General features: G+C 43.1%; 1 protein-coding gene across 1 annotated transcript; it reads right to left on the bottom strand.

Moving 5' to 3' along the window:
• Positions 1 to 7448: 7448 nt before the first annotated feature.
• Positions 7449 to 17028, bottom strand: LOC136053345 (protein maelstrom homolog). The gene is made up of 12 exons (XM_065744109.1): positions 16897 to 17028; positions 16349 to 16435; positions 15557 to 15653; positions 14141 to 14296; positions 13576 to 13617; positions 12873 to 13000; positions 11470 to 11524; positions 10827 to 10968; positions 9643 to 9705; positions 8703 to 8835; positions 8351 to 8429; positions 7449 to 7564 (listed from the first exon to the last, which is right to left on the bottom strand). The coding sequence occupies exons 1-12, from the start codon at positions 17026 to 17028 to the stop codon at positions 7449 to 7451; spliced, it is 1230 nt and encodes a 409-aa protein (XP_065600181.1).
• Positions 17029 to 24764: the final 7736 nt, after the last annotated feature.

Here is a 24764-nt window from a genome sequence, read left to right as displayed (position 1 = left end):
AAGCGGAAATGGTTTCAAACTAAAAGATTTAGAGCGAATATAAGGAAGAAATTTATTACAATAAGGGTGGTGAGAAGCAGGAACTGGTTTTCCAGAGAGGTGGATGCCCCATCCCTGGAGACACCCAAGGTCAGGCACCTGATGGAGCTGGAGGTGTCCCTGTTCGTTGCAGGAGAGTTGGACTGGATGACCTTTAAGGATAAAACCGTTCTATGATGCTGTCTGTTACAAAACTGAGACATCTGTATAGACTCTTGTGGGTTTTTGTTTGTTTGTTTGTTTTGATATATCTCATCGAGTACCTGATACTTGTTTCATTGAAAATTTGCATGCTGAGCCACGGTTCAAATAAGATAAAAGCTGGAAACAATCAGATGTATATCATCATGGTGAGCAGCATGAGTTGCTTCCTCCCTTAAGCCTTCTATTGATCTCTCTCAAAGTACTTGTCACTGGCCAGAATAAATTAAAAACTAAAAGGAAATTAACAGAGCAACAACCACAATTAACTGTAGAAGAAAATTTTAATCTGTTACCAGAAGGGATTGTGAAATATGATTGCCTGCAATGGAAGACTGTAAGTTTGATCTGAAGCAGGGTAACTGAAATGGCAGTGTCAGCATAAGATCTGATTAAGTTCTAGCCAGATTTTTCTTCTCCTAGGTGTGTGATGTCTGCCACATTGCTTGCTGTTCCCTTTACCTATGGGGACCACCTTGATGGGGAATCATCTTCAGGATGTGGTTGCAGTTCCTGCATAGCCTGCGTGGTGTAGCAGAACAAGAGCCAGCTCACTGCTTCTCATGCAGCCAACTTAACTGAAGGTGTCCCAGAAATCTCAATAAAAATGTAGCTCTGGCTTGGAAGATTCCTTCCAATCTTCTACCACGGAGTGAATTTACTGTAAACCTAGACACAAGGATCAAAAATACTTCTAAAGACTTCCATGTGTTTCCAAAGGACAACTTTGCCTTTTCCCCTCAGTGTAGCTTCTTTCTTTATCTTCTGTCTAGGTAACTGAGTCTGTTTAGCTTGAAAGGAGGTAACTGCTGTCTAGGCTAAAATCTTTAACTTAGCTAATTGCGTTTGTCACTGCCGGAACTGCTGGCAGATAAGGTCAGATCAGATTGCTTTTGCATCTCACTGGTGGCTGGTTTCTCTGACGGTTAAAAAAAGCGGATGCAGTTCAGTCTTCTGGAGGCTCTTATATCTTGTTCAAATCCAATTAAACAGTTTATGTTATGCTGTTTGTGAACCACTGAATGGGTTTGCTCTTAAATTTATGGGAAGAGCCAATAACATTACTAAAAACATATAAAATCTTGATGTGAATTTAACGAGAATAACTTTTTAAAGTCACTATCACTCTTGTGCAAAATCATTTATACCTCAGACTAGTTCCTGATATATTAATACTAAATGTCTCAAGTGAGACTGCAAGAAATAACTCATCTTTTAAATACAAACTTTTGCAGAATCTAGCTTTTTAGCCCCAAAGGTGAATATTTCTTTTGTATTACTGTGTGAGTGTTGCTAGAAGTGAACCTGTGCACATTTGCTTTCGTTTCTTTCACAGTGTGCTTTTCTCTCGTGCAGCTTTGTGACCCACCCTTTAACAGTCCATCCTTTTAAAAAATTCAGATAATGTGTGCATCAACTCTGAAAAGGACAAGGTTGCAGTAATAGCACTCCTAGGGCCACATGTGTGGTTGAAAAATAAAATGAATAAGCAACAAGGAGGGAAAGGTTTTTCCTACATAAGGTTAAGGAAGAGAAAAAAAAGAGGGCAGAGATCATCTTTGGAGCACAGTGTCATCAGTGTTCCTAGCCCTGGCCCTGGGAAAATCTCCCTGTGATTGAACTAGAAACTCATGTTTTAAGTATGCAGTTGCCTGCTGTTTAACTTAGCTGGCAGAAGAGGCCTTTAAAGCATTTATGCTGATTTGTAAATAATTTTTGCAGCATTGGGGCCGTTCCAGGGGATAAAAGCAAGCGTTGTGCCAATGTTTATACGTTACTTTTTCACTAACTACTTAATTCAGTGAAATTACTCAATATACCAACACCTGACTATTAGATCTCTGGCTTGGAAATCCAGCTCCAGAACTGGAGACCTGTGCTTTCCCATCCATGTATGTATTACATGTCTCAAAAAATTGCATGTCACAAAATATGGTCAGTGTACACTGAAAAACTGTCAGGAACTTTGTTGCCACTAATGCTGCTTCATTCATTCAGGATTTGTGGCAATGACCTTCTTTCCAAGAAACCTCTTACAGCAGTTTATCAGAAGGATGAACAAAGTTACTCTAAAACAACATGGCAGCAATTCCATTTAATGTTGCCCAGTGATCCACTAAAGCAGTGCCTGCAACACATTTGGGGAGAAGATGGGGAAGTGAACAACACTTAATGAATTCCTAGGAATTAATGTATACATACCTAACGTTGATACTCACACCCCTCCCAAGATGGGAACTGAGCAGAAATGGAGTGGCACTCCAGACAGTCAATAGTATATTTCTATTTGGTTATGTTCAGCTTTCAGACGGAAGAATACACACGCATATGCTTTATCTGTGCATGAAAAAGAAAGCAACAACAGAACACCAGATTTTAAGTGCTCACAAACCATTTTCCCATCTGCAGGACTACCAAGATCTGTTCGCCAAACTGGGAAGAACAGAACAGTATTATTCTGATAAATCATTAATAGTACGCTTGCTGAAAGAAATCTTGCTAAGATATTTATATATTATTTTTTCCTCCTTCTAATAGTACCTCGGAAATCTAGCAGTTATTTCGTGTGTAATGAAGTGTACAAAGGAAAAAAAGAAGTCCATTTCAACAATCCAGCAAGCCAAAGTCAAGGCAAATGGCCACTGTTATACTTGTTTCACTCACAAATCTATCAAGGAAGGCAAGTGGGATGGTGAGGCATGATTTTGGCTTGGCAAATCCACGCTGACCGCTGCCACTCTTCTCCTCCTACTTCACATACCCAAAAAAATGTGTTCCAAGAGGGCTCAAGCCACGATCTTTCCAAGAAGCACGGGAATTTATCAGTTTATGGTTCCCCAGACTGTCTTTCGGCAGATAGGTGCAATATATTTGCCTTCCATCCACTGTTACACTTCTCATGCTTTCTGAGACCTTTTCAGGACAGAACAGCTTTGCAAGGATATCAGGCAGCCTTCTCATTCTCATAATCTATATTTCTGGGGTGACTGGGGGTTCCCAAGAGTTAACCATGTTGGAGGCTGAAATAAGCCTCACTGGTAAAGACTGTCAAAAACATCCTATTGTGACTGGCCCAGGGGCTCCATGTATACTTGGTATTGATTACCTCAAAAGGGGATATTTTAAGGATCCCAAAGGGTATCAATGGGCCTTTGGAATAGCTGCTGTGGACGCAGACAACGTTAAGCAGCTGTCTGCTTTGCCTGGCCTATCAGAAGATCCGTCTGTTGTGGGGTTGCTCCAAGTGGAGGAGCAACAGGTACCGATTGCTACAAAAACGGTGCACAGACGGCAGTACCGAACCAACAGGGATTCCTTGCTCCCCATTCATAATTTGATTCGTCAGCTAGAGAGCCAGGGAGTGATCAGCAAAACTCACTCACCTTTTAACAGCCCCATATGGCCGGTGCGTAAAGCCAGTGGAGAACGGAGGCTGACGGTAGATTACCGTGGCCTGAATGAAGTCACACCCCCACTGAGTGCTGCTGTGCCAGACATGCTACAACTCCAGTACGAACTGGAGTCAAAAGCAGCCAAGTGGTATGCCACCACTGACATTGCTAATGCCTTCTTCTCAATTCCTTTGGCCACAGAATGCAGGCCACAGTTTGCCTTCACCTGGAGGGGCGTTCAGTACACCTGGAACCGTTTGCCCCAGGGGTGGAAGCACAGCCCAACCATTTGCCATGGGTTGGTCCAAACTGCATTGGAACAGGGCGGTGCTCCTGAGCGCTTACAATACATTGATGATATCATTGTGTGGGGCAATACAGCAGGAGAAGTTTTTGAGAAAGGAGAGAGAATAATCCAGATCCTTCTGCGAGCTGGCTTTGCTATCAAGCGAAGCAAAGTGAAAGGGCCTGCACAGGAAATTCAGTTCCTAGGTATAAAGTGGCAAGATGGACGTCGTCACATCCCTACAGATGTGATTAACAAAATCACTGCCATGTCTCCACCCACCAGTAAGACAGAGACCCAAGCTTTTTTGGGTGTAGTGGACTTTTGGAGAATGCATGTTCCAAACTACAGTCTCATTGTGAGCCCTCTCTATCGGGTGACGCGGAAGAAGAATGATTTTGTGTGGGGCCCTGAGCAGCAGCAGGCTTTTGAGCAAATTAAGCAGGAGATAGCCCGTGCCGTGGCCCTGGGGCCAGTGCGGACGGGACAGGATGTAAAGAACATCCTCTACACTGCTGCTGGAAAGGAAGGTCCCACTTGGAGTTTGTGGCAAAGAGCTCCTGGAGAGACCCGAGGCCGACCCCTTGGATTCTGGAGTCGGGCGTACAGGGGGTCTGAGGAGCGCTACACTCCAACTGAGAAGGAGATCTTAGCCGCGTACGAGGGGGTTCGAGCTGCTTTCCGAAGTAATCGGTACTGAAACGCAGCTCCTCCTGGCACCTCGACTGCCAGTGCTGAACTGGATGTTCAAAGGAAAGGTTCCCTCTACCCATCATGCTACTGATGCCACTTGGAGTAAGTGGATTGCGCTGATTACACAGCGAGCTCGGATGGGGAGCCTTAGTCATCCAGGAATCCTAGAAGTGATCACGGACTGGCCTGAAGGTAAAAAGTTTGGAACAATACCAGCAGAGGAGGTATCACGTGCCAAAGAGGCCCCACCATATAATGAACTACCAGACAATGAAAAGAGATATGCCCTGTTCACAGATGGATCCTGTCGCATTGTGGGTAAGCACCGCAGATGGAAATCTGCTGTGTGGAGCCCCACACGACGAGTTGCTGAGGCCACTGAAGGAAAAGGAGAACCAAGTCAATTTGCAGAGGTAAAGGCTGTCCAGCTGGCCTTAGATATTGCTGAACGAGAGAGGTGGCCAGTGCTTTATCTTTACACTGACTCATGGATGGTGGCAAATGCTTTATGGGGGTGGTTACAGCAACGGGAACAAAATGGTTGGCAACGGAGGGGTAAACCTATTTGGGCTGCTGAACTGTGGAGAGACATTGCTGCCCGAATAAAGAATATGGTTGTAAAGGTGCGCCATGTAGATGCTCATGTTCCTAAGAGCCGGGCAACTGAGGAACAACAAAATAACCATCAGGTAGATCGAGCTGCCAAAGTTAAGGTGGCTCAAGCAGACTTGGACTGGCGACACAAGAGTGAATTATTTTTAGCTCGCTGGGCCCATGAGACCTCTGGCCATCAAGGAAGAGATGCAACATATAAATGGGCTAGAGACCGAGGGGTGGACTTAACTATGGATGCTATTGCACAGGTTATCCATGACTGTGATACGTGCGCCACAATTAAACAAGCCAAGAGAATGAAACCTCTTTGGGAAGAAGGGCGATGGCAAAAGTATAAATATGGGGAGGCGTGGCAGGTTGATTATATCACCTTGCCACGAACTCGCGATGGTAAGCGTTACGTGCTCACCATGGTGGAAGCAACCACTGGGTGGCTTGAAACATATGCAGTACCCCATGCTACCGCCCGAAACACCATCTTAGGGCTCGAGAAACAAGTCCTGTGGCGACATGGCACTCCAGAAAGAATTGAGTCCGATAATGGAACTCATTTCAAAAATTCTCTTGTAAATACTTGGGCCAAAGATCATGGTATTGAATGGATTTATCATATCCCCTATCACGCACCAGCTTCTGGTAAAATTGAAAGGTACAATGGGTTGTTAAAAACCACATTGAAAGCAATGGGTGGCGGAACATTTAAGCACTGGGAGAAGCATTTGGCAGAAGCCACCTGGTTGGTCAACACTCGAGGATCCATCAATCGTGATGGTCCTGCCCAATCCAGATCTCTACCTACTGTAGAGGGAGATAAGGTCCCTGTAGTACACGTAAAGAACATGTTGGGAAAAGCAGTTTGGGTCCTTCCAGCTTCTGGAAAGGGCAAACCTCTCCGTGGAACTGTTTTTGCTCAGGGACCTGGGTCCACTTGGTGGGTGATGCAGAAGAATGGGGATGTTCAGTGTGTACCACAAGGGAATTTGATGTTGGGCGAGTGCAGTCGGTAATTCCATGTATATACTTATATATGTTGTGTGTGTGTGTATATAATGCATGTTAACCACTGTTCTTCTATACATATATATCAAACATGATGTAGTGATGTGGAATAAGGGGTGGAATGTCATGGTTTTATGATTTTTGGTACTGGTATTCCACATCGTAACATCACGTAGTGCATTTAGAGTTAAAGAGTTAATGCTCCAGCTCCGTGGATCATCGATAGTTCCAGGTATACCTGTCTCAGAAGAGAAGAACAACTCCATTCCCCAGAGGACTTTGCGATGCTTTGCGTTCTTACGTGTTTACGCACAGAGGGAAAGATAAAAACTGTCTGCGGTCACGGGACACCCTCTTTCCTTTTGGGATCGACTCAGCAGTGGGTGCTCGCTGCCGTCCGCCTTCAGCGTTAGCGTAAGGCCTTCGGTTTATCGGACACTCTCTCTTGCTCATTTTATTTGATTTATTAGCTTTAATTCCAATTATATTGTATTACATTGTGTTATTTTGCTTTCCGATATCTTATTTAGTAAATTAGCTTTCCTCCTCAGATCGCTGCCGCTGTTTTGTTCCTAGGCCCATCTCCCTTTTCCCTTTCCCCCTTCCCTGGGGCGTGGGTCCCCCGCACCAATCGTCACAGAACCGGGCCGAACCTGCCCGTAAACCGTTTGACAAACTGTCACCACACTTTTTCATAGAATATCTGCTTTTTTGCATCGAATGACTACTCGAGTTCTCAGTGGGTGGAAGAAACCAATTCTGAGCAATCCTTTGAGACCATGACACTGTATACTCTCCAGTGCATCCTGTCATACCTCCACTGCTCTCTCCATTTGTAGAGAGTTACACTGAAATTTTATCTTCCATATACAGATGAGGTGAAGGGGGTTACTAAAGAAAAAAAATAAAGCAGCACTTGTTTAAAGCTGGAGTGGCCACTAAAGAATTTCTAATTCAATGATGTTGCTAATCACTCTTGAATTTGCACTCCATCCATTAAGAAACAGAACTACCATAGCATTTCTTTTTAGAGAGGACACAACTTCAAAACATCTTCCAGTAGATCTTCTCTAAGTCCAGTAAGTAACAGTTTCATCATTTCAACAAGAACTTGAACAATCAAAAGTTGCACGTAAGATGAAAAGACAACCAACATTTTCTCCAGACAGACAGCAGTTTATTTCCTTAAGAAAAAGAAAAAGATAGAGATGTAAAGAAGATTTTCAGTGGCTGAAAGATGAGCTCAGGTCACGTGTATTTTCCAGCCATCGAGTGACTCCTCTTCCGCGTGTGGTACTTGTTCCATAAGAAGACATCTTCAAAAGGAGTGAAGAATCACCTAATGAAATAGTTTACAAATGAAATAAATCCTTGAAGCTTGCATAAACTAATGGAATTTTCTTTTATATGCTGTGGAGTGGAATGTGTTCAGTATTTCTAACAGGAAAAGTGAGAAACAGGTTCTGCCCTCCATAACCACCAAGTCCATGTAAGATCTCATGATTTATATTTAGAACAGTTTCAGCATTTAATTCAGTGTGTGTTATCCACGCAAAAACATAAGGTGCAAACTCAGAGTTCTTACAGTTATTTGTCTTGCAAACCTTATTCTGTTCCATTTTGAAGGTTAGCCACATATTGCACAAATGAATCAAGTGCACATACTTTATATTAGAAAGATTTTAGCTCCAAGAAGAGGACTTGGAGCAAAGTTTTTTTTTTATAAATCCAGGAGTAACAAAATACTTGCAAGAAGTATGTGCAGAGTCAAATGGTACAACTCCAGAAGAGAGATGGTATTTTAAAGGTTGCCCTGCCTCAAAGCATCTAAACATGCAAGAAAGAAGTAAATATGACAAAACAATAAGGTGTTATAAAACAGCAGCATTCATGAGAAAAATCTGATTTTGTATAGACCTACTGACCACAGTTTTTGGTCCAGTAACAGTGTAGTTATTTCATCTAGAGAAATTCAATGATATCTGCACAAACCTAGCTCACGCAGAGCTGAGTTCTATGCTGCTGACAGACAGTAACTTCTGAGCCCAGAAATTTGAAAAAGCTGCAACTGGATTATGTTTAAATACTCTCTTTCCCTTTACAAATGAGGAAATCTCGAACTCACATCTAGAAGGGACAAGATCTTGAACTCGACTTGGAGAAAGGATGCATTTACCCCTTCCAGAACCCCTGGCCTTCATTTCCTGCAGAAAGAAATAAGCATTCAAAATAAGAAGTCTTCTCTAAAGTGGCATGCGTAACTATTTGTGATACCTGGGAGTAGTAGTAATAAATAACACACCACAAGAAACTGCCCAGCTAGAGATTATTTTCCTTTTCTCAGTCTACCAAGTATTCCTCAAAAAAAAAAAGCATCCAAAACAGAAGATGGCTAACCCGAAATTACCAAGTGTGTTCTGTCTAGAAGACTTGAGTTAACTTGAAATAACACAGGAAAACAATTTGAAGAACCTGACCTGAAAACGTGCAGCATCCAGTATCAGTTGCCTCAGATTGTGACTGAAGCGGAAATACAAGTCTTCAAGAGGCAGGTGAGCAGCTGTCAGTGAGACTCCATACGAACCAGCGAAAGATCTACTGATGCAATAACTTGACCAGGGAAATAAAGAAATCAAGAAAAGCTTTGTTAATAGGGTTGTAATGCTTATATACAGAAACACAGCATTCTTAGATCTTCAACTGACAAGGCCACCACAGATCAAGACGCAGAGATGACAGAGGGCAAAAGGATATTGTCAAAGCAGCTAACAACCCTGAATGCTTCCAAGTTCACCAGCATATTCTATCAAATTAACACAGTCACTTCCCCATGCTGTCAAATGTAACCACTCATAAGCATTAAATCCATCACTGGAAATTTGCTTAATACTGGTTGTTTTTTTTAATAAAAAATTAATTACTATTTCTCTCAAATAATATTACTACTATTGACTGAGATCTTAAACTGCATTTCTTTCCCAACTATTTGTCCTTCCCTCAACCTAAAAAAGAGAAGCTTGCGTATCTACATTATATGTAAAACAGTATACAAATTTCTAGAGATGGACTAAAATATACTGAGAATTTCCCATCGAACTGAAGCTTAGTAAACCTCTGAAGAAAAACACTGAATTTGAACAAAGAACATTTCTTTCAGCTCTCCAATAGCGAAGGTAGTGATGACCAAGTGATGGATATTATCATAGACATCACGTTATACCAAACTGCTACAGCAGCATACTGCTTTACAGTATTAATACAAAAACTAAAGTGAAAATAGAATGAAGTCCTGGAAGTGCAAGAAATAAATAAAACTCAAGATTCAGAATCACCGTGCTCAAAGCAATCGGGGCCAAAAAGCGTGTGTAACAAAATGAAATGCCATCACACTGCAGACAACTCCTGTGAAATACTCACGCCATTTTCTTACAGGATGCCAAAGCACAGTAAAGTATATCATTCTCTTCATGCCACTTGCACCTACATAAAATGAAACGGAGGTTTACTGTCTAAGTATCTACATCTTTAATCAACGCGAACAGTTGGCCTGATCAGAAGGAACAGGAGCAAACATCAAAGGTTATCTTTTGTCTCAGTGATCATCCATTTAAAATTACACAGATGACCAACATTTACTAACAGATCTAGATGACTTATGTAGAGTTGAGAACTGCACTTAGCCAGCAACCTTCCAGACACTGTGGCAGAGACAAAAGGAAACCCCATTAAATTCTGATTATCTTTAAGTTTCCCACTACAACGAAAATCCCTCTTAATACAACCATCCCCGTTTCATTCTGCAAATGTTATGAAGTACTTTTTTTTCCTCCGTTCTCTTTAATGCTTTCCTCTACTGTGAAGTAGTAGTTTCTTTCAGAAGGAAAGAAACAGCAGTGATTACTCAGTGATCTAGATGTCCATAGCATAAGCAGATTTTCAGGGATAAGTGCTAGTAGACAAAAAATTCAATAGAATTAAGATCAAATTATTAATTCTTCTTTATAACAGAAGCATACTTCAGCTTTTCTCCACTGTTAACTGTATCAGTGCTAAGTATTCTGCAATGCCTCTAGGTACTATATAATAGAACACAAGGATCCAAAAGTAGTAAAAACATTACTGTTCAAGACATGTAAGGAAAAGAAGAAAAACAATCCTATGAAATACATGCATTCTAGCATTATAAAAAGAATTCCTTCAGGAAAGTGTGAGATGTAACTTGACTCTTGAGCTTGTTTTCTGCCACTAGAAAGCACATCTAGCTCATCATCACAGTTGCAGTGTGAGGTACATACTAAAATCCAGCTTCTCAAGGCTCTGAATCTCCTCACTTCTATGACTTCAAGTATCACAATATATTTTCTTTTTTTAACTGTCCTTTAAATCAAGCTCCAGACTCAGCATTAGAGACACCGGTCTTTTTTTTTTTTTTTTTTTGAAAGATAGCAACGCACATCTCCTGTTTTAGCCACGCTGTGATAAGAAATCTTTTGATGAGATGGTTTCCTGAAGAATTTAGCCTAGCTGTGCACAAGCTGCACTTAAGGCACCCAGACACATCAGAACAATACCCATTTCCACAGAAAAAGAAACCAACATACCTGGTATTACTGGAAAAATCCCACAGGACAACATTTAGCTCTCTAAACACCCAAGCGTTGGATGGCTCCTTTTGGCATTCCTTCTGGTGCAGTTTTATTACCAGGTCTTCTACAGTAAGAAGCTCCAGAGATCTCCGAACACCTATAGCCCAGAGGAAATCCACATCAGCATAACATCCACTCTTTTCAGCCAGCCTTTGTTCACTCTTCATCTTCTTCTATCCCTACAGTCACGTAAACCTCAACAAATTATTCTGCCACTGATATTAATAATATCTGGCATTTTATCAAGGCAGGTCCTATACTCTCTCAGTTTACTCCACTATATCCTACCTACAGGCCATCTTTCCTCAGAAGCTGCTAGTTCCCCCATCTGTTCCCCTACACTCACCTTCTCAGTAATCTCACTGCTTCTGCACCTTTTTCTGGTTGTACTCTTCATCTGCTCATTAGCCGGTTAGCTGACTAACCATGCAGCATTTATGGGGAGGAAGAGAAGAAGCACACGCAACAGTTCTAGCTATCAGTATCAGCTTTTATGAAACTCCTGAGACCTGAACTCCTTCTGACAAATACAGCAGTCCATGATCAGATAACCCTCCTTTCTTGGAGAAACAAAAGCCAAAAACAACTGTTTTCCCACCTGCTACACTAGCCATTCGTTCAAGACACCAGCTGATTCGGAATCTGCCATCAGACTAGAAAAAGAAAATCTCAGTCACATTCAAGAACATAATAAGTACAGTATATAATTTAATATCTGCAAGACCTCAGGCTGCACTTAAAAAAAATCATTCCCAAAACAAAAGTCCATGTTTATATACAACCTCCCGGAAAATTACCTTGAAGAGGAATCAAATACCAAGGCAGTCTTCCAACCAAATCTCAGGAGAAATTCTGGGCTAATACATGGAGACAAGTTAACTGTTAACTCATACTACAGCCATCTCTACTAACTGCTGTATGTTATTTTCCCTCCATGCACAGCACTTGTATTTATATATGGAGCCCAAGATCTAGATCCTCCACTCCTTTTATGAGTTAACTAGCACTAGGCTCAAGGGGAATAAAAAAAATTATATATAGTTGGCACGATGCTTACATTCCTCTGAACCTCAGTGTTTTATTTCACTCATCAGCAATTCAGCAAAAATAAGATGTACAGCATTCTCACGTGAAAAGTCATTAAAGTGTAAAAACATCCTCAGAGAAGCGAGATTACCCAACTATTATCCAGTACACTCAACTTAAGTACAATCTTAAAAATTCCAAACAGTGTCAGAACAGTCTGAAATGCTCATCAATAGACAGAGCCAGACACGCAGGCTGTGAATAAGTAGGCAGAAATTGTGTCGCTCATTTCTGGAAAGGTTAGCTTCTTTCTCTAACAGAGCAGGGGTTTGTATGTGTGGCTAGGTGTGGAAGGAAAAAGAACAAAAAAGGAAGCTTGCTTATTTAGGTTCCATATCATTTTTAGTTCCTGCAAAAAGCTGGAAACAAAAAAAACAGGTTTCAACTGCCAAACTTATGTAAGGTAATTTCTTTCTATAATGGAAGAAAACTTTGAGTGTGTCATCGTCCCAACCTCCCCCATCACTCATTTGCACACAGAATGCGCATTAGAGCAAAGTCTCTCCTTGATTACCCACTGGAAGAGAACTCAGGTTTTGATTTTGAGTGCCTTACTTTGACCTTGTGTAGGTTAAGACAAATTACTAATACCAAATGGTATAGTTAGTCAAAAGAGATTGTATACTTTATCTTCTGGATAATCCTTCTAAACAGACAATTGATAAGAAGAGAAACACTCAGCTGTTTCCAAAGATTGAAGCTCGCAAAAGAAACTCCACAAGGGAGGGATCTCTTGCAACAAGAGATCCTTCCCTGATGGTGGTCAGCCCTTAAATGGGGTCCGGGAGAGGTGGAGTCAGACACCACCCCTTCCAGTCATACAGGTGCACTGCCTTCACCTGTGCTCCCACAGCTGCCTCACTGCTCACCTCAGGTGATCAGTGGTTCAACAGTTCCCTTACACCCTGATCATACCTTGCAGTAAAAACGAGGACAAGCACCTCCAGCTGGCTGGGCAAACTTAAGAAGTTCACGTATGACAACTGGGTAGCAAGTACGCGAAAGACAAAATCCAGACAGAGGAATCTTATGAGTGGCATCACCTAGCAAAAGGTGAAGAGGATAAAATTTTAATTTATGAGAAATTTTGTTTCTTAAACCACCATCTGCCCTCCTCTGTAATTTGATGTATATACATCTATACTTAAAAACAATGCCTCTCTTTCCCTACAGAGAAGATGTGTAATTGAAGCTACGAAAACCTTATTTCCTGAAAAAGGCTAGCAATCTGGGCTGTGAGCAGATGCATGCACATCTACCCCTTTTGAGAGGTCATTATCTAAATACTTGACGTAGGATAACATAAGCCAAGTTTGTTCCCTGTGCACACAAGGGGAGTAATTGTACTAACGGAAAGAGACAATCTATAAACACTGCTTAAGAGTCACGAGGGAAACACAGCAGTGAAGAGCTCTGCTGTTTGAGGGTACAAGAAATAAGCAAGGTGACTGCAGCAAGCTGTCCTCTCACCCCTTGCTCTTCAAAAGATGACAGGAAGTCCCCAGAAGGGGAAGCTTCCAGGTGAGACTTACAAAACAACTGGATATAGAACAGATAAGCAGAATCCAAAACTGTAAAGCCTTGCATAGCACTCTTCTTCTCCTCCACTGATACTCACTAGCAGCCTGGCAGTGATACCGAAAACCAAGTGGTGGTACTTCTGCAGAAAAACACGAGGAATGGGAGAAAAAGAAACAACCGTCATCCATCACCACAGTGACAGATCCTTAACTCTGAAATAGGCAGCAGATTTTTATTTATACAAAGGAGCAGCTTCACCTTCCCCTGTGGCCTTGTACAACTACCACAACTATTCTTGAAAAAAAATATTTTCAGTTGCATTCATTTGAAGAGTATATTGCATTGCATTTATAAGTTAAGCCCAGAACAAACATTCCTCAGCACGAAATAAAGCACAAACATCAGAAGTGCCCTTTGGATTTATTCTGCCCTCTACAAAGCTTCATGCAGACCAAGTACTTAAGTAGATGTTCAAAAGCAAGCAGAAAACAGCAATGCTCAGTTATTTAAAGTAGAAGTCTAATCGCTTGTAGCTAAAGAAATAAACCTATCTTAATATCAGAAATCTAATGAGCACAGCAGCAACTGGCACTAGAAAACTTCCCTCTCAACCCAGAGCAAGATGAACTACTTCCAGGCTACCCCCCTTCCTTGGAAATCACCTGCATCTATGAAGTGATGGAAGTCAGCCATTATGCCCTCCTTCAGGGAGTACTTGACACACCCGATTTCACAAGGGAGGAAGCGCTGATCACAGTGGGACGGCAGCTTGCCGTGACTGTAGATGTCCAGGAAATAGAAGATGTCTGCAACCACAGCTGAAAGGAAAAAAAGAGATATAATTTTGTTACTTTAATTAAAATTAGAAAATAAAGTATCTTCTATTGGTTTTGAATGACCAAACAATACTTTAACTAACAGTCACAAACGCTACATAATGCTGTTTCTGAAGTTAAAGATAGTACCCACCCTTACACTGTGCCCCTCATCAAAACAAGTAAACAAAAACCTTATTTGTTCTACTGAAATGATGTAGTAGGCTAGATTCTATGATACTCAGCACCACCTGTCCCAAGCTTAAGTTCTGGCACTACTTTACATGGATCTTGATTTCCACAAGCTGCAGTGGGAAAGGAAGACAGACCTCCTGAGTGGAGCTCTTTTCACAAAGAAAAAAAATGAATCCGGTATGGGCAACCACGCAAGACTTTCACTGAGAAATATTAAGGAGCAAGATCATAAAACGCATCTCGGACTCAGCTGAAAGATCAGTTATGCCAGCTCAAGTCACCATCATCAACCTGATCAAGTTTACATTATAGCAACAGCTGAGCATAGATTCTGGCAGTGAGAAAGCTAACAGATATTACACTTTTTCAACAGAGCTGCTATTTTCTGAGCCTGCATAACTATGACATGTTCAAGAGACTAGTTAGGTAAAAGGCTTGAGCAGAAACTTGACCAAACAGCACAGATACAGCTTCTATTAACTGGCTGTTTAACTTCTATTGCAAGTGTCACCATCTATCATTTTCCACAATAAAACATGTTTGTTACTTAATTCTAATCCAAACATCCATTGGAAGACAAGGTACAGATGGTAAAAAGCTTGCTTTTCAAGACACGTGGAAACTAGCCAGGATGTCCCACAGGTACTGACCAAGTACTTACCCATTTATATCATTTATATTATATAGGTGTTAGATTAGTTTGAGCTTCTTGCCCTTGGATCTCAGTACGAACATTCTATTATCCCAAACTTGGATTAGGCCTTGTAAATCACAAATGTCAGAGCAAAAAGCCCTGAGGGAACTGTAAGTAATGTATTAGTAACAATACACCCATTAAGCTAAAAGAAAAACAGGTAGTGGAATTATTTCAAGGGATGCAGAGGAGCATTTGCACCAACTACACGAGGAAAGGTCTTCGTGGGCCTACACCATCACTAAGAACAAGCACACATCTGACAAAGGCAACTACTGCCAAAATGAAAACTATCTTCGTACGGGTACAACACAGAATATCTTTAGAAGGCAAGCTTTTATCTAACAGCACCGGCTACTGTAAGATCACTGTACCCTGATCACTCATCCATGATATAGCAGAGGCATCAAGAAGAGATGTCACTCTGTACGTCTCTGTAGTCACGTGAGCAGGTACTGGATTCTTAGGGCCCTAGAAAAGATGAGAAAACTCCATCAACTAACTCTAATGAAATTCATCACCTCTTACCAAAGAAAGACAGGATGTCCACTGCTCATTATGGCTAAGTGGAACAAATTCTTAGTGTGTATACAAGTGCCTGAAGACTTGAAGGCTAAGGCAAGAATACTAACAGAGAACGGTTATCTTAGTACCTCAATCAACACACAGTTGGAAGGAATTTCAGCTAAGCTTCTGAAGTGTAATAGAAGTATTAAAAAAAATTGTTTTGTTCAACTTAATGATGCATAGAAGGAAGTTTTCAGACTGAAATCTTCAACAATTCCCACAACTTTGATAAAGAAACCTCAAAACGCTCATTTGCCTTTGATTAGGATAGGTATTCATCTGAGCTGATAAATCCCTGAGTAACTAGACTTTTCTGTGGCTATGAGACCAAGAGGGAGTTGCAGTTCTATTAATAAAGTCCTGCACATCCATACACGAACAGTGAGCTCTTAGGGCAGCAAAAAGATTTGGGCAGATGCCCAGAAACCTCAGAGGCTTACACGATGCAATCTAGGCATAAAGTGTGAGTAACATCCACATTCACATTCCAGATAATTGTCTCTGCCTGACAAGGGCTGATAATTATCAGTTTACAGTACTCAGAATGAGCAATTAGCCCCATTGATGCAAACACCACTTGCTCCTTCCTGCACCTTTACCTCCTTGGCTGCAGCTTGCAAGGATTTCTTTTCCTTCCACTTCAGAGCCTTCTCTGCATAGACCATCTTCTCCTCCTTTGTCAGCAGCTTGAAGCAAAGAGAACCATCAATGCCTCTGTACCTCTCCCTTCAGCAACCCCACAAATCAACGTTTCCTTGCTTCCAAACGGAGTCTGTCAATTCTCACATAACTCCCTCACAAAGCCGTTTGGCTTCAACGCAGGGCACCCCACGAGCACACGCTCCCTCAGCACCCAAAGGCGCTGCCATCCCACAGAGGTCTTCCCCTGAGGCCGCCCTCCATTCTCCCCAAGCCCTCTCCCCTGAACAACAGCCCTCTCCCCTGAACAACAGCCCTCTCCCCTGAACAACAGCCCTCTCCCCTGAACAACAGCCCTCTCCCCTGAACAACAGCCCTCTCCCCTGAACAACAGCCCTCTCCCCTGAACAACAGCCCTCTCCCCTGAACAACAGCCCTCTCCCCTGAACAACAGCCCTCTCCCCTGAACAACAGCCCTCTCCCCTGAACAACAGCCCTCTCCCCTCACCGCCCACTCCTGGCTGAGGTGAGGAATGCCATCGCTCACTCGGCTCACGGGCAGGCCGCGCTGCCGCAGCAGGGGCAGATGCTCACGCACGAAGAAATAGTAAGGGCTGCGAGAGCGCTGCGAGCGAGACATGGCGGCCACACGCCTCGTCCTCCACAGCCACACCACCACAGCGCTGCAAAGGGGCGCTGCTGGCGGGGAGGGAGTACGGCGGATTAGAGGGCGCCTGCTTTCCTTTTAATGTGTGGGTAGTGCCGCCTCCTGCAGGTGCAGAGTTGCCGAAGGCCTTGAGGGCTCTCAAAGGCAGTTAACGGCCTCAGCAGCGGCCCTGGGACGCCGCCCTGAGCTGGAGTTCGTTGAAGCTCGAGCCTGGGGGGCAGCCTCGTGGCCCGAGCTTGGTTTTGAGATACGTAACAGGAGTGTGGAGGAGCTGAGAAGGCGTGCATTTGCTTGGAAAGGCAAGCTTAGTTATTAAAAATATTTTGAGAGCTCATGTCTTAGGGCCGCAAAAAGATTCCTGGGGATAGAATGCTTTCCCTATGAGGACAGGCTGAGAGCTGGGGCTGTTCTGCCCCAAGAAGAGAAGGCTCCAGGGAGACCTGGGAGAGACCTCTCTATCTAAAGCTGTAAGAAGGAGGAGGACAGACTCTTTAGCAGAGCCTGTGGTGATAGGACAAGCGGAAATGGTTTCAAACTAAAAGATTTAGAGCGAATATAAGGAAGAAATTTATTACAATAAGGGTGGTGAGAAGCAGGAACTGGTTTTCCAGAGAGGTGGATGCCCCATCCCTGGAGACACCCAAGGTCAGGCACCTGATGGAGCTGGAGGTGTCCCTGTTCGTTGCAGGAGAGTTGGACTGGATGACCTTTAAGGATAAAACCGTTCTATGATGCTGTCTGTTACAAAACTGAGACATCTGTATAGACTCTTGTGGGTTTTTGTTTGTTTGTTTGTTTTGATATATCTCATCGAGTACCTGATACTTGTTTCATTGAAAATTTGCATGCTGAGCCACGGTTCAAATAAGATAAAAGCTGGAAACAATCAGATGTATATCATCATGGTGAGCAGCATGAGTTGCTTCCTCCCTTAAGCCTTCTATTGATCTCTCTCAAAGTACTTGTCACTGGCCAGAATAAATTAAAAACTAAAAGGAAATTAACAGAGCAACAACCACAATTAACTGTAGAAGAAAATTTTAATCTGTTACCAGAAGGGATTGTGAAATATGATTGCCTGCAATGGAAGACTGTAAGTTTGATCTGAAGCAGGGTAACTGAAATGGCAGTGTCAGCATAAGATCTGATTAAGTTCTAGCCAGATTTTTCTTCTCCTAGGTGTGTGATGTCTGCCACATTGCTTGCTGTTCCCTTTACCTATGGGGACCACCTTGATGGGGAATCATCTTCAGGATGTGGTTGCAGTTCCTGCATAGCCTGCGTGGTGTAGCAGAACAAGAGCCAGCTCACTGCTTCTCATGCAGCCAACTTAACTGAAGGTGTCCCAGAAATCTCAATAAAAATGTAGCTCTGGCTTGGAAGATTCCTTCCAATCTTCTACCACGGAGTGAATTTACTGTAAACCTAGACACAAGGATCAAAAATACTTCTAAAGACTTCCATGTGTTTCCAAAGGACAACTTTGCCTTTTCCCCTCAGTGTAGCTTCTTTCTTTATCTTCTGTCTAGGTAACTGAGTCTGTTTAGCTTGAAAGGAGGTAACTGCTGTCTAGGCTAAAATCTTTAACTTAGCTAATTGCGTTTGTCACTGCCGGAACTGCTGGCAGATAAGGTCAGATCAGATTGCTTTTGCATCTCACTGGTGGCTGGTTTCTCTGACGGTTAAAAAAAGCGGATGCAGTTCAGTCTTCTGGAGGCTCTTATATCTTGTTCAAATCCAATTAAACAGTTTATGTTATGCTGTTTGTGAACCACTGAATGGGTTTGCTCTTAAATTTATGGGAAGAGCCAATGACATTACTAAAAACATATAAAATCTTGATGTGAATTTAACGAGAATAACTTTTTAAAGTCACTATCACTCTTGTGCAAAATCATTTATACCTCAGACTAGTTCCTGATATATTAATACTAAATGTCTCAAGTGAGACTGCAAGAAATAACTCATCTTTTAAATACAAACTTTTGCAGAATCTAGCTTTTTAGCCCCAAAGGTGAATATTTCTTTTGTATTACTGTGTGAGTGTTGCTAGAAGTGAACCTGTGCACATTTGCTTTCGTTTCTTTCACAGTGTGCTTTTCTCTCGTGCAGCTTTGTGACCCACCCTTTAACAGTCCATCCTTTTAAAAAATTCAGATAATGTGTGCATCAACTCTGAAAAGGACAAGGTTGCAGTAATAGCACTCCTAGGGCCACATGTGTGGTTGAAAAATAAAATGAATAAGCAACAAGGAGGGAAAGGTTTTTCCTACATAAGGTTAAGGAAGAGAAAAAAAAGAGGGCAGAGATCATCTTTGGAGCACAGTGTCATCAGTGTTCCTAGCCCTGGCCCTGGGAAAATCTCCCTGTGATTGAACTAGAAACTCATGTTTTAAGTATGCAGTTGCCTGCTGTTTAACTTAGCTGGCAGAAGAGGCCTTTAAAGCATTTATGCTGATTTGTAAATAATTTTTGCAGCATTGGGGCCGTTCCAGGGGATAAAAGCAAGCGTTGTGCCAATGTTTATACGTTACTTTTTCACTAACTACTTAATTCAGTGAAATTACTCAATATACCAACACCTGACTATTAGATCTCTGGCTTGGAAATCCAGCTCCAGAACTGGAGACCTGTGCTTTCCCATCCATGTATGTATTACATGTCTCAAAAAATTGCATGTCACAAAATATGGTCAGTGTACACTGAAAAACTGTCAGGAACTTTGTTGCCACTAATGCTGCTTCATTCATTCAGGATTTGTGGCAATGACCTTCTTTCCAAGAAACCTCTTACAGCAGTTTATCAGAAGGATGAACAAAGTTACTCTAAAACAACATGGCAGCAATTCCATTTAATGTTGCCCAGTGATCCACTAAAGCAGTGCCTGCAACACATTTGGGGAGAAGATGGGGAAGTGAACAACACTTAATGAATTCCTAGGAATTAATGTATACATACCTAACGTTGATACTCACACCCCTCCCAAGATGGGAACTGAGCAGAAATGGAGTGGCACTCCAGACAGTCAATAGTATATTTCTATTTGGTTATGTTCAGCTTTCAGACGGAAGAATACACACGCATATGCTTTATCTGTGCATGAAAAAGAAAGCAACAACAGAACACCAGATTTTAAGTGCTCACAAACCATTTTCCCATCTGCAGGACTACCAAGATCTGTTCGCCAAACTGGGAAGAACAGAACAGTATTATTCTGATAAATCATTAATAGTACGCTTGCTGAAAGAAATCTTGCTAAGATATTTATATATTATTTTTTCCTCCTTCTAATAGTACCTCGGAAATCTAGCAGTTATTTCGTGTGTAATGAAGTGTACAAAGGAAAAAAAGAAGTCCATTTCAACAATCCAGCAAGCCAAAGTCAAGGCAAATGGCCACTGTTATACTTGTTTCACTCACAAATCTATCAAGGAAGGCAAGTGGGATGGTGAGGCATGATTTTGGCTTGGCAAATCCACGCTGACCGCTGCCACTCTTCTCCTCCTACTTCACATACCCAAAAAAATGTGTTCCAAGAGGGCTCAAGCCACGATCTTTCCAAGAAGCACGGGAATTTATCAGTTTATGGTTCCCCAGACTGTCTTTCGGCAGATAGGTGCAATATATTTGCCTTCCATCCACTGTTACACTTCTCATGCTTTCTGAGACCTTTTCAGGACAGAACAGCTTTGCAAGGATATCAGGCAGCCTTCTCATTCTCATAATCTATATTTCTGGGGTGACTGGGGGTTCCCAAGAGTTAACCATGTTGGAGGCTGAAATAAGCCTCACTGGTAAAGACTGTCAAGAACATCCTATTGTGACTGGCCCAGGGGCTCCATGTATACTTGGTATTGATTACCTCAAAAGGGGATATTTTAAGGATCCCAAAGGGTATCAATGGGCCTTTGGAATAGCTGCTGTGGACGCAGACAACGTTAAGCAGCTGTCTGCTTTGCCTGGCCTATCAGAAGATCCGTCTGTTGTGGGGTTGCTCCAAGTGGAGGAGCAACAGGTACCGATTGCTACAAAAACGGTGCACAGACGGCAGTACCGAACCAACAGGGATTCCTTGCTCCCCATTCATAATTTGATTCGTCAGCTAGAGAGCCAGGGAGTGATCAGCAAAACTCACTCACCTTTTAACAGCCCCATATGGCCGGTGCGTAAAGCCAGTGGAGAACGGAGGCTGACGGTAGATTACCGTGGCCTGAATGAAGTCACACCCCCACTGAGTGCTGCTGTGCCAGACATGCTACAACTCCAGTACGAACTGGAGTCAAAAGCAGCCAAGTGGTATGCCACCACTGACACTGCTAATGCCTTCTTCTCAATTCCTTTGGCCACAGAATGCAGGCCACAGTTTGCCTTCACCTGGAGGGGCGTTCAGTACACCTGGAACCGTTTGCCCCAGGGGTGGAAGCACAGCCCAACCATTTGCCATGGGTTGGTCCAAACTGCATTGGAACAGGGCGGTGCTCCTGAGCGCTTACAATACATTGATGATATCATTGTGTGGGGCAATACAGCAGGAGAAGTTTTTGAGAAAGGAGAGAGAATAATCCAGATCCTTCTGCGAGCTGGCTTTGCTATCAAGCGAAGCAAAGTGAAAGGGCCTGCACAGGAAATTCAGTTCCTAGGTATAAAGTGGCAAGATGGACGTCGTCACATCCCTACAGATGTGATTAACAAAATCACTGCCATGTCTCCACCCACCAGTAAGACAGAGACCCAAGCTTTTTTGGGTGTAGTGGACTTTTGGAGAATGCATGTTCCAAACTACAGTCTCATTGTGAGCCCTCTCTATCGGGTGACGCGGAAGAAGAATGATTTTGTGTGGGGCCCTGAGCAGCAGCAGGCTTTTGAGCAAATTAAGCAGGAGATAGCCCGTGCCGTGGCCCTGGGGCCAGTGCGGACGGGACAGGATGTAAAGAACATCCTCTACACTGCTGCTGGAAAGGAAGGTCCCACTTGGAGTTTGTGGCAAAGAGCTCCTGGAGAGACCCGAGGCCGACCCCTTGGATTCTGGAGTCGGGCGTACAGGGGGTCTGAGGAGCGCTACACTCCAACTGAGAAGGAGATCTTAGCCGCGTACGAGGGGGTTCGAGCTGCTTTCCGAAGTAATCGGTACTGAAACGCAGCTCCTCCTGGCACCTCGACTGCCAGTGCTGAACTGGATGTTCAAAGGAAAGGTTCCCTCTACCCATCATGCTACTGATGCCACTTGGAGTAAGTGGATTGCGCTGATTACACAGCGAGCTCGGATGGGGAACCTTAGTCATCCAGGAATCCTAGAAGTGATCACGGACTGGCCTGAAGGTAAAAAGTTTGGAACAATACCAGCAGAGGAGGTATCACGTGCCAAAGAGGCCCCGCCATATAATGAACTACCAGACAATGAAAAGAGATATGCCCTGTTCACAGATGGATCCTGTCGCATTGTGGGTAAGCACCGCAGATGGAAATCTGCTGTGTGGAGCCCCACACGACGAGTTGCTGAGGCCACTGAAGGAAAAGGAGAACCAAGTCAATTTGCAGAGGTAAAGGCTGTCCAGCTGGCCTTAGATATTGCTGAACGAGAGAGGTGGCCAGTGCTTTATCTTTACACTGACTCATGGATGGTGGCAAATGCTTTATGGGGGTGGTTACAGCAACGGGAACAAAATGGTTGGCAACGGAGGGGTAAACCTATTTGGGCTGCTGAACTGTGGAGAGACATTGCTGCCCGAATAAAGAATATGGTTGTAAAGGTGCGCCATGTAGATGCTCATGTTCCTAAGAGCCGGGCAACTGAGGAACAACAAAATAACCATCAGGTAGATCGAGCTGCCAAAGTTAAGGTGGCTCAAGCAGACTTGGACTGGCGACACAAGAGTGAATTATTTTTAGCTCGCTGGGCCCATGAGACCTCTGGCCATCAAGGAAGAGATGCAACATATAAATGGGCTAGAGACCGAGGGGTGGACTTAACTATGGATGCTATTGCACAGGTTATCCATGACTGTGATACGTGCGCCACAATTAAACAAGCCAAGAGAATGAAACCTCTTTGGGAAGAAGGGCGATGGCAAAAGTATAAATATGGGGAGGCGTGGCAGGTTGATTATATCACCTTGCCACGAACTCGCGATGGTAAGCGTTACGTGCTCACCATGGTGGAAGCAACCACTGGGTGGCTTGAAACATATGCAGTACCCCATGCTACCGCCCGAAACACCATCTTAGGGCTCGAGAAACAAGTCCTGTGGCGACATGGCACTCCAGAAAGAATTGAGTCCGATAATGGAACTCATTTCAAAAATTCTCTTGTAAATACTTGGGCCAAAGATCATGGTATTGAATGGATTTATCATATCCCCTATCACGCACCAGCTTCTGGTAAAATTGAAAGGTACAATGGGTTGTTAAAAACCACATTGAAAGCAATGGGTGGCGGAACATTTAAGCACTGGGAGAAGCATTTGGCAGAAGCCACCTGGTTGGTCAACACTCGAGGATCCATCAATCGTGATGGTCCTGCCCAATCCAGATCTCTACCTACTGTAGAGGGAGATAAGGTCCCTGTAGTACATGTAAAGAACATGTTGGGAAAAGCAGTTTGGGTCCTTCCAGCTTCTGGAAAGGGCAAACCTCTCCGTGGAACTGTTTTTGCTCAGGGACCTGGGTCCACTTGGTGGGTGATGCAGAAGAATGGGGATGTTCAGTGTGTACCACAAGGGAATTTGATGTTGGGCGAGTGCAGTCGGTAATTCCATGTATATACTTATATATGTTGTGTGTGTGTGTATATAATGCATGTTAATCACTGTTCTTCTATACATATATATCAAACATGATGTAGTGATGTGGAATAAGGGGTGGAATGTCATGGTTTTATGATTTTTGGTACTGGTATTCCACATCGTAACATCATGTAGTGCATTTAGAGTTAAAGAGTTAATGCTCCAGCTCCGTGGATCAGCGATAGTTCCAGGTATACCTGTCTCAGAAGAGAAGAACAACTCCATTCCCCAGAGGACTTTGCGATGCTTTGCGTTCTTACGTGTTTACGCTCAGAGGGAAAGATAAAAACTGTCTGCGGTCACGGGACACTCTCTTTCCTTTTGGGATCGACTCAGCAGTGGGTGCTCGCTGCCGTCCGCCTTCAGCGTTAGCGTAAGGCCTTCGGTTTATCGGACACTCTCTCTTGCTCATTTTATTTGATTTATTAGCTTTAATTCCAATTATATTGTATTACATTGTGTTATTTTGCTTTCCGATATCTTATTTAGTAAATTAGCTTTCCTCCTCAGATCGCTGCCGCTGTTTTGTTCCTAGGCCCATCTCCCTTTTCCCTTTCCCCCTTCCCTGGGGCGTGGGTCCCCCGCACCAATCGTCACAGAACCGGGCCGAACCTGCCCGTAAACCGTTTGACAAACTGTCACCACACTTTTTCATAGAATATCTGCTTTTTTGCATCGAATGACTACTCGAGTTCTCAGTGGGTGGAAGAAACCAATTCTGAGCAATCCTTTGAGACCATGACACTGTATACTCTCCAGTGCATCCTGTCATACCTCCACTGCTCTCTCCATTTGTAGAGAGTTACACTGAAATTTTATCTTCCATATACAGATGAGGTGAAGGGGGTTACTAAAGAAAAAAAATAAAGCAGCACTTGTTTAAAGCTGGAGTGGCCACTAAAGAATTTCTAATTCAATGATGTTGCT

Source organism: Cyrtonyx montezumae, unplaced genomic scaffold (genome assembly GCF_038088225.1).
Source record: "Cyrtonyx montezumae isolate F1298 unplaced genomic scaffold, pur_monq_1.0 scaffold_3, whole genome shotgun sequence".
Lineage (NCBI taxonomy): Eukaryota > Metazoa > Chordata > Aves > Galliformes > Odontophoridae > Cyrtonyx > Cyrtonyx montezumae.
This window is presented reverse-complemented; position numbering and strand designations above follow the sequence as displayed.

What these genes read in the sequence shown, in the direction of transcription:
- LOC136053345 (XM_065744109.1), bottom strand. Translation starts at nt 17,028, where the DNA reads ATGTCTCGCTCGCAGCGCTCTCGCAGCCCTTACTATTTCTTCGTGCGT. An exon ending in TGCAAGCTGCAGCCAAGGAG is followed by an intron (nt 15,654 to 16,348) that starts GTAAAGGTGCAG and finishes CATCTTTTCTAG; the next exon opens with GGCCCTAAGAATCCAGTACC. An exon ending in GTCCTCGTTTTTACTGCAAG is followed by an intron (nt 11,525 to 12,872) that starts GTATGATCAGGG and finishes TTCTTTTTCTAG; the next exon opens with TCTGATGGCAGATTCCGAAT.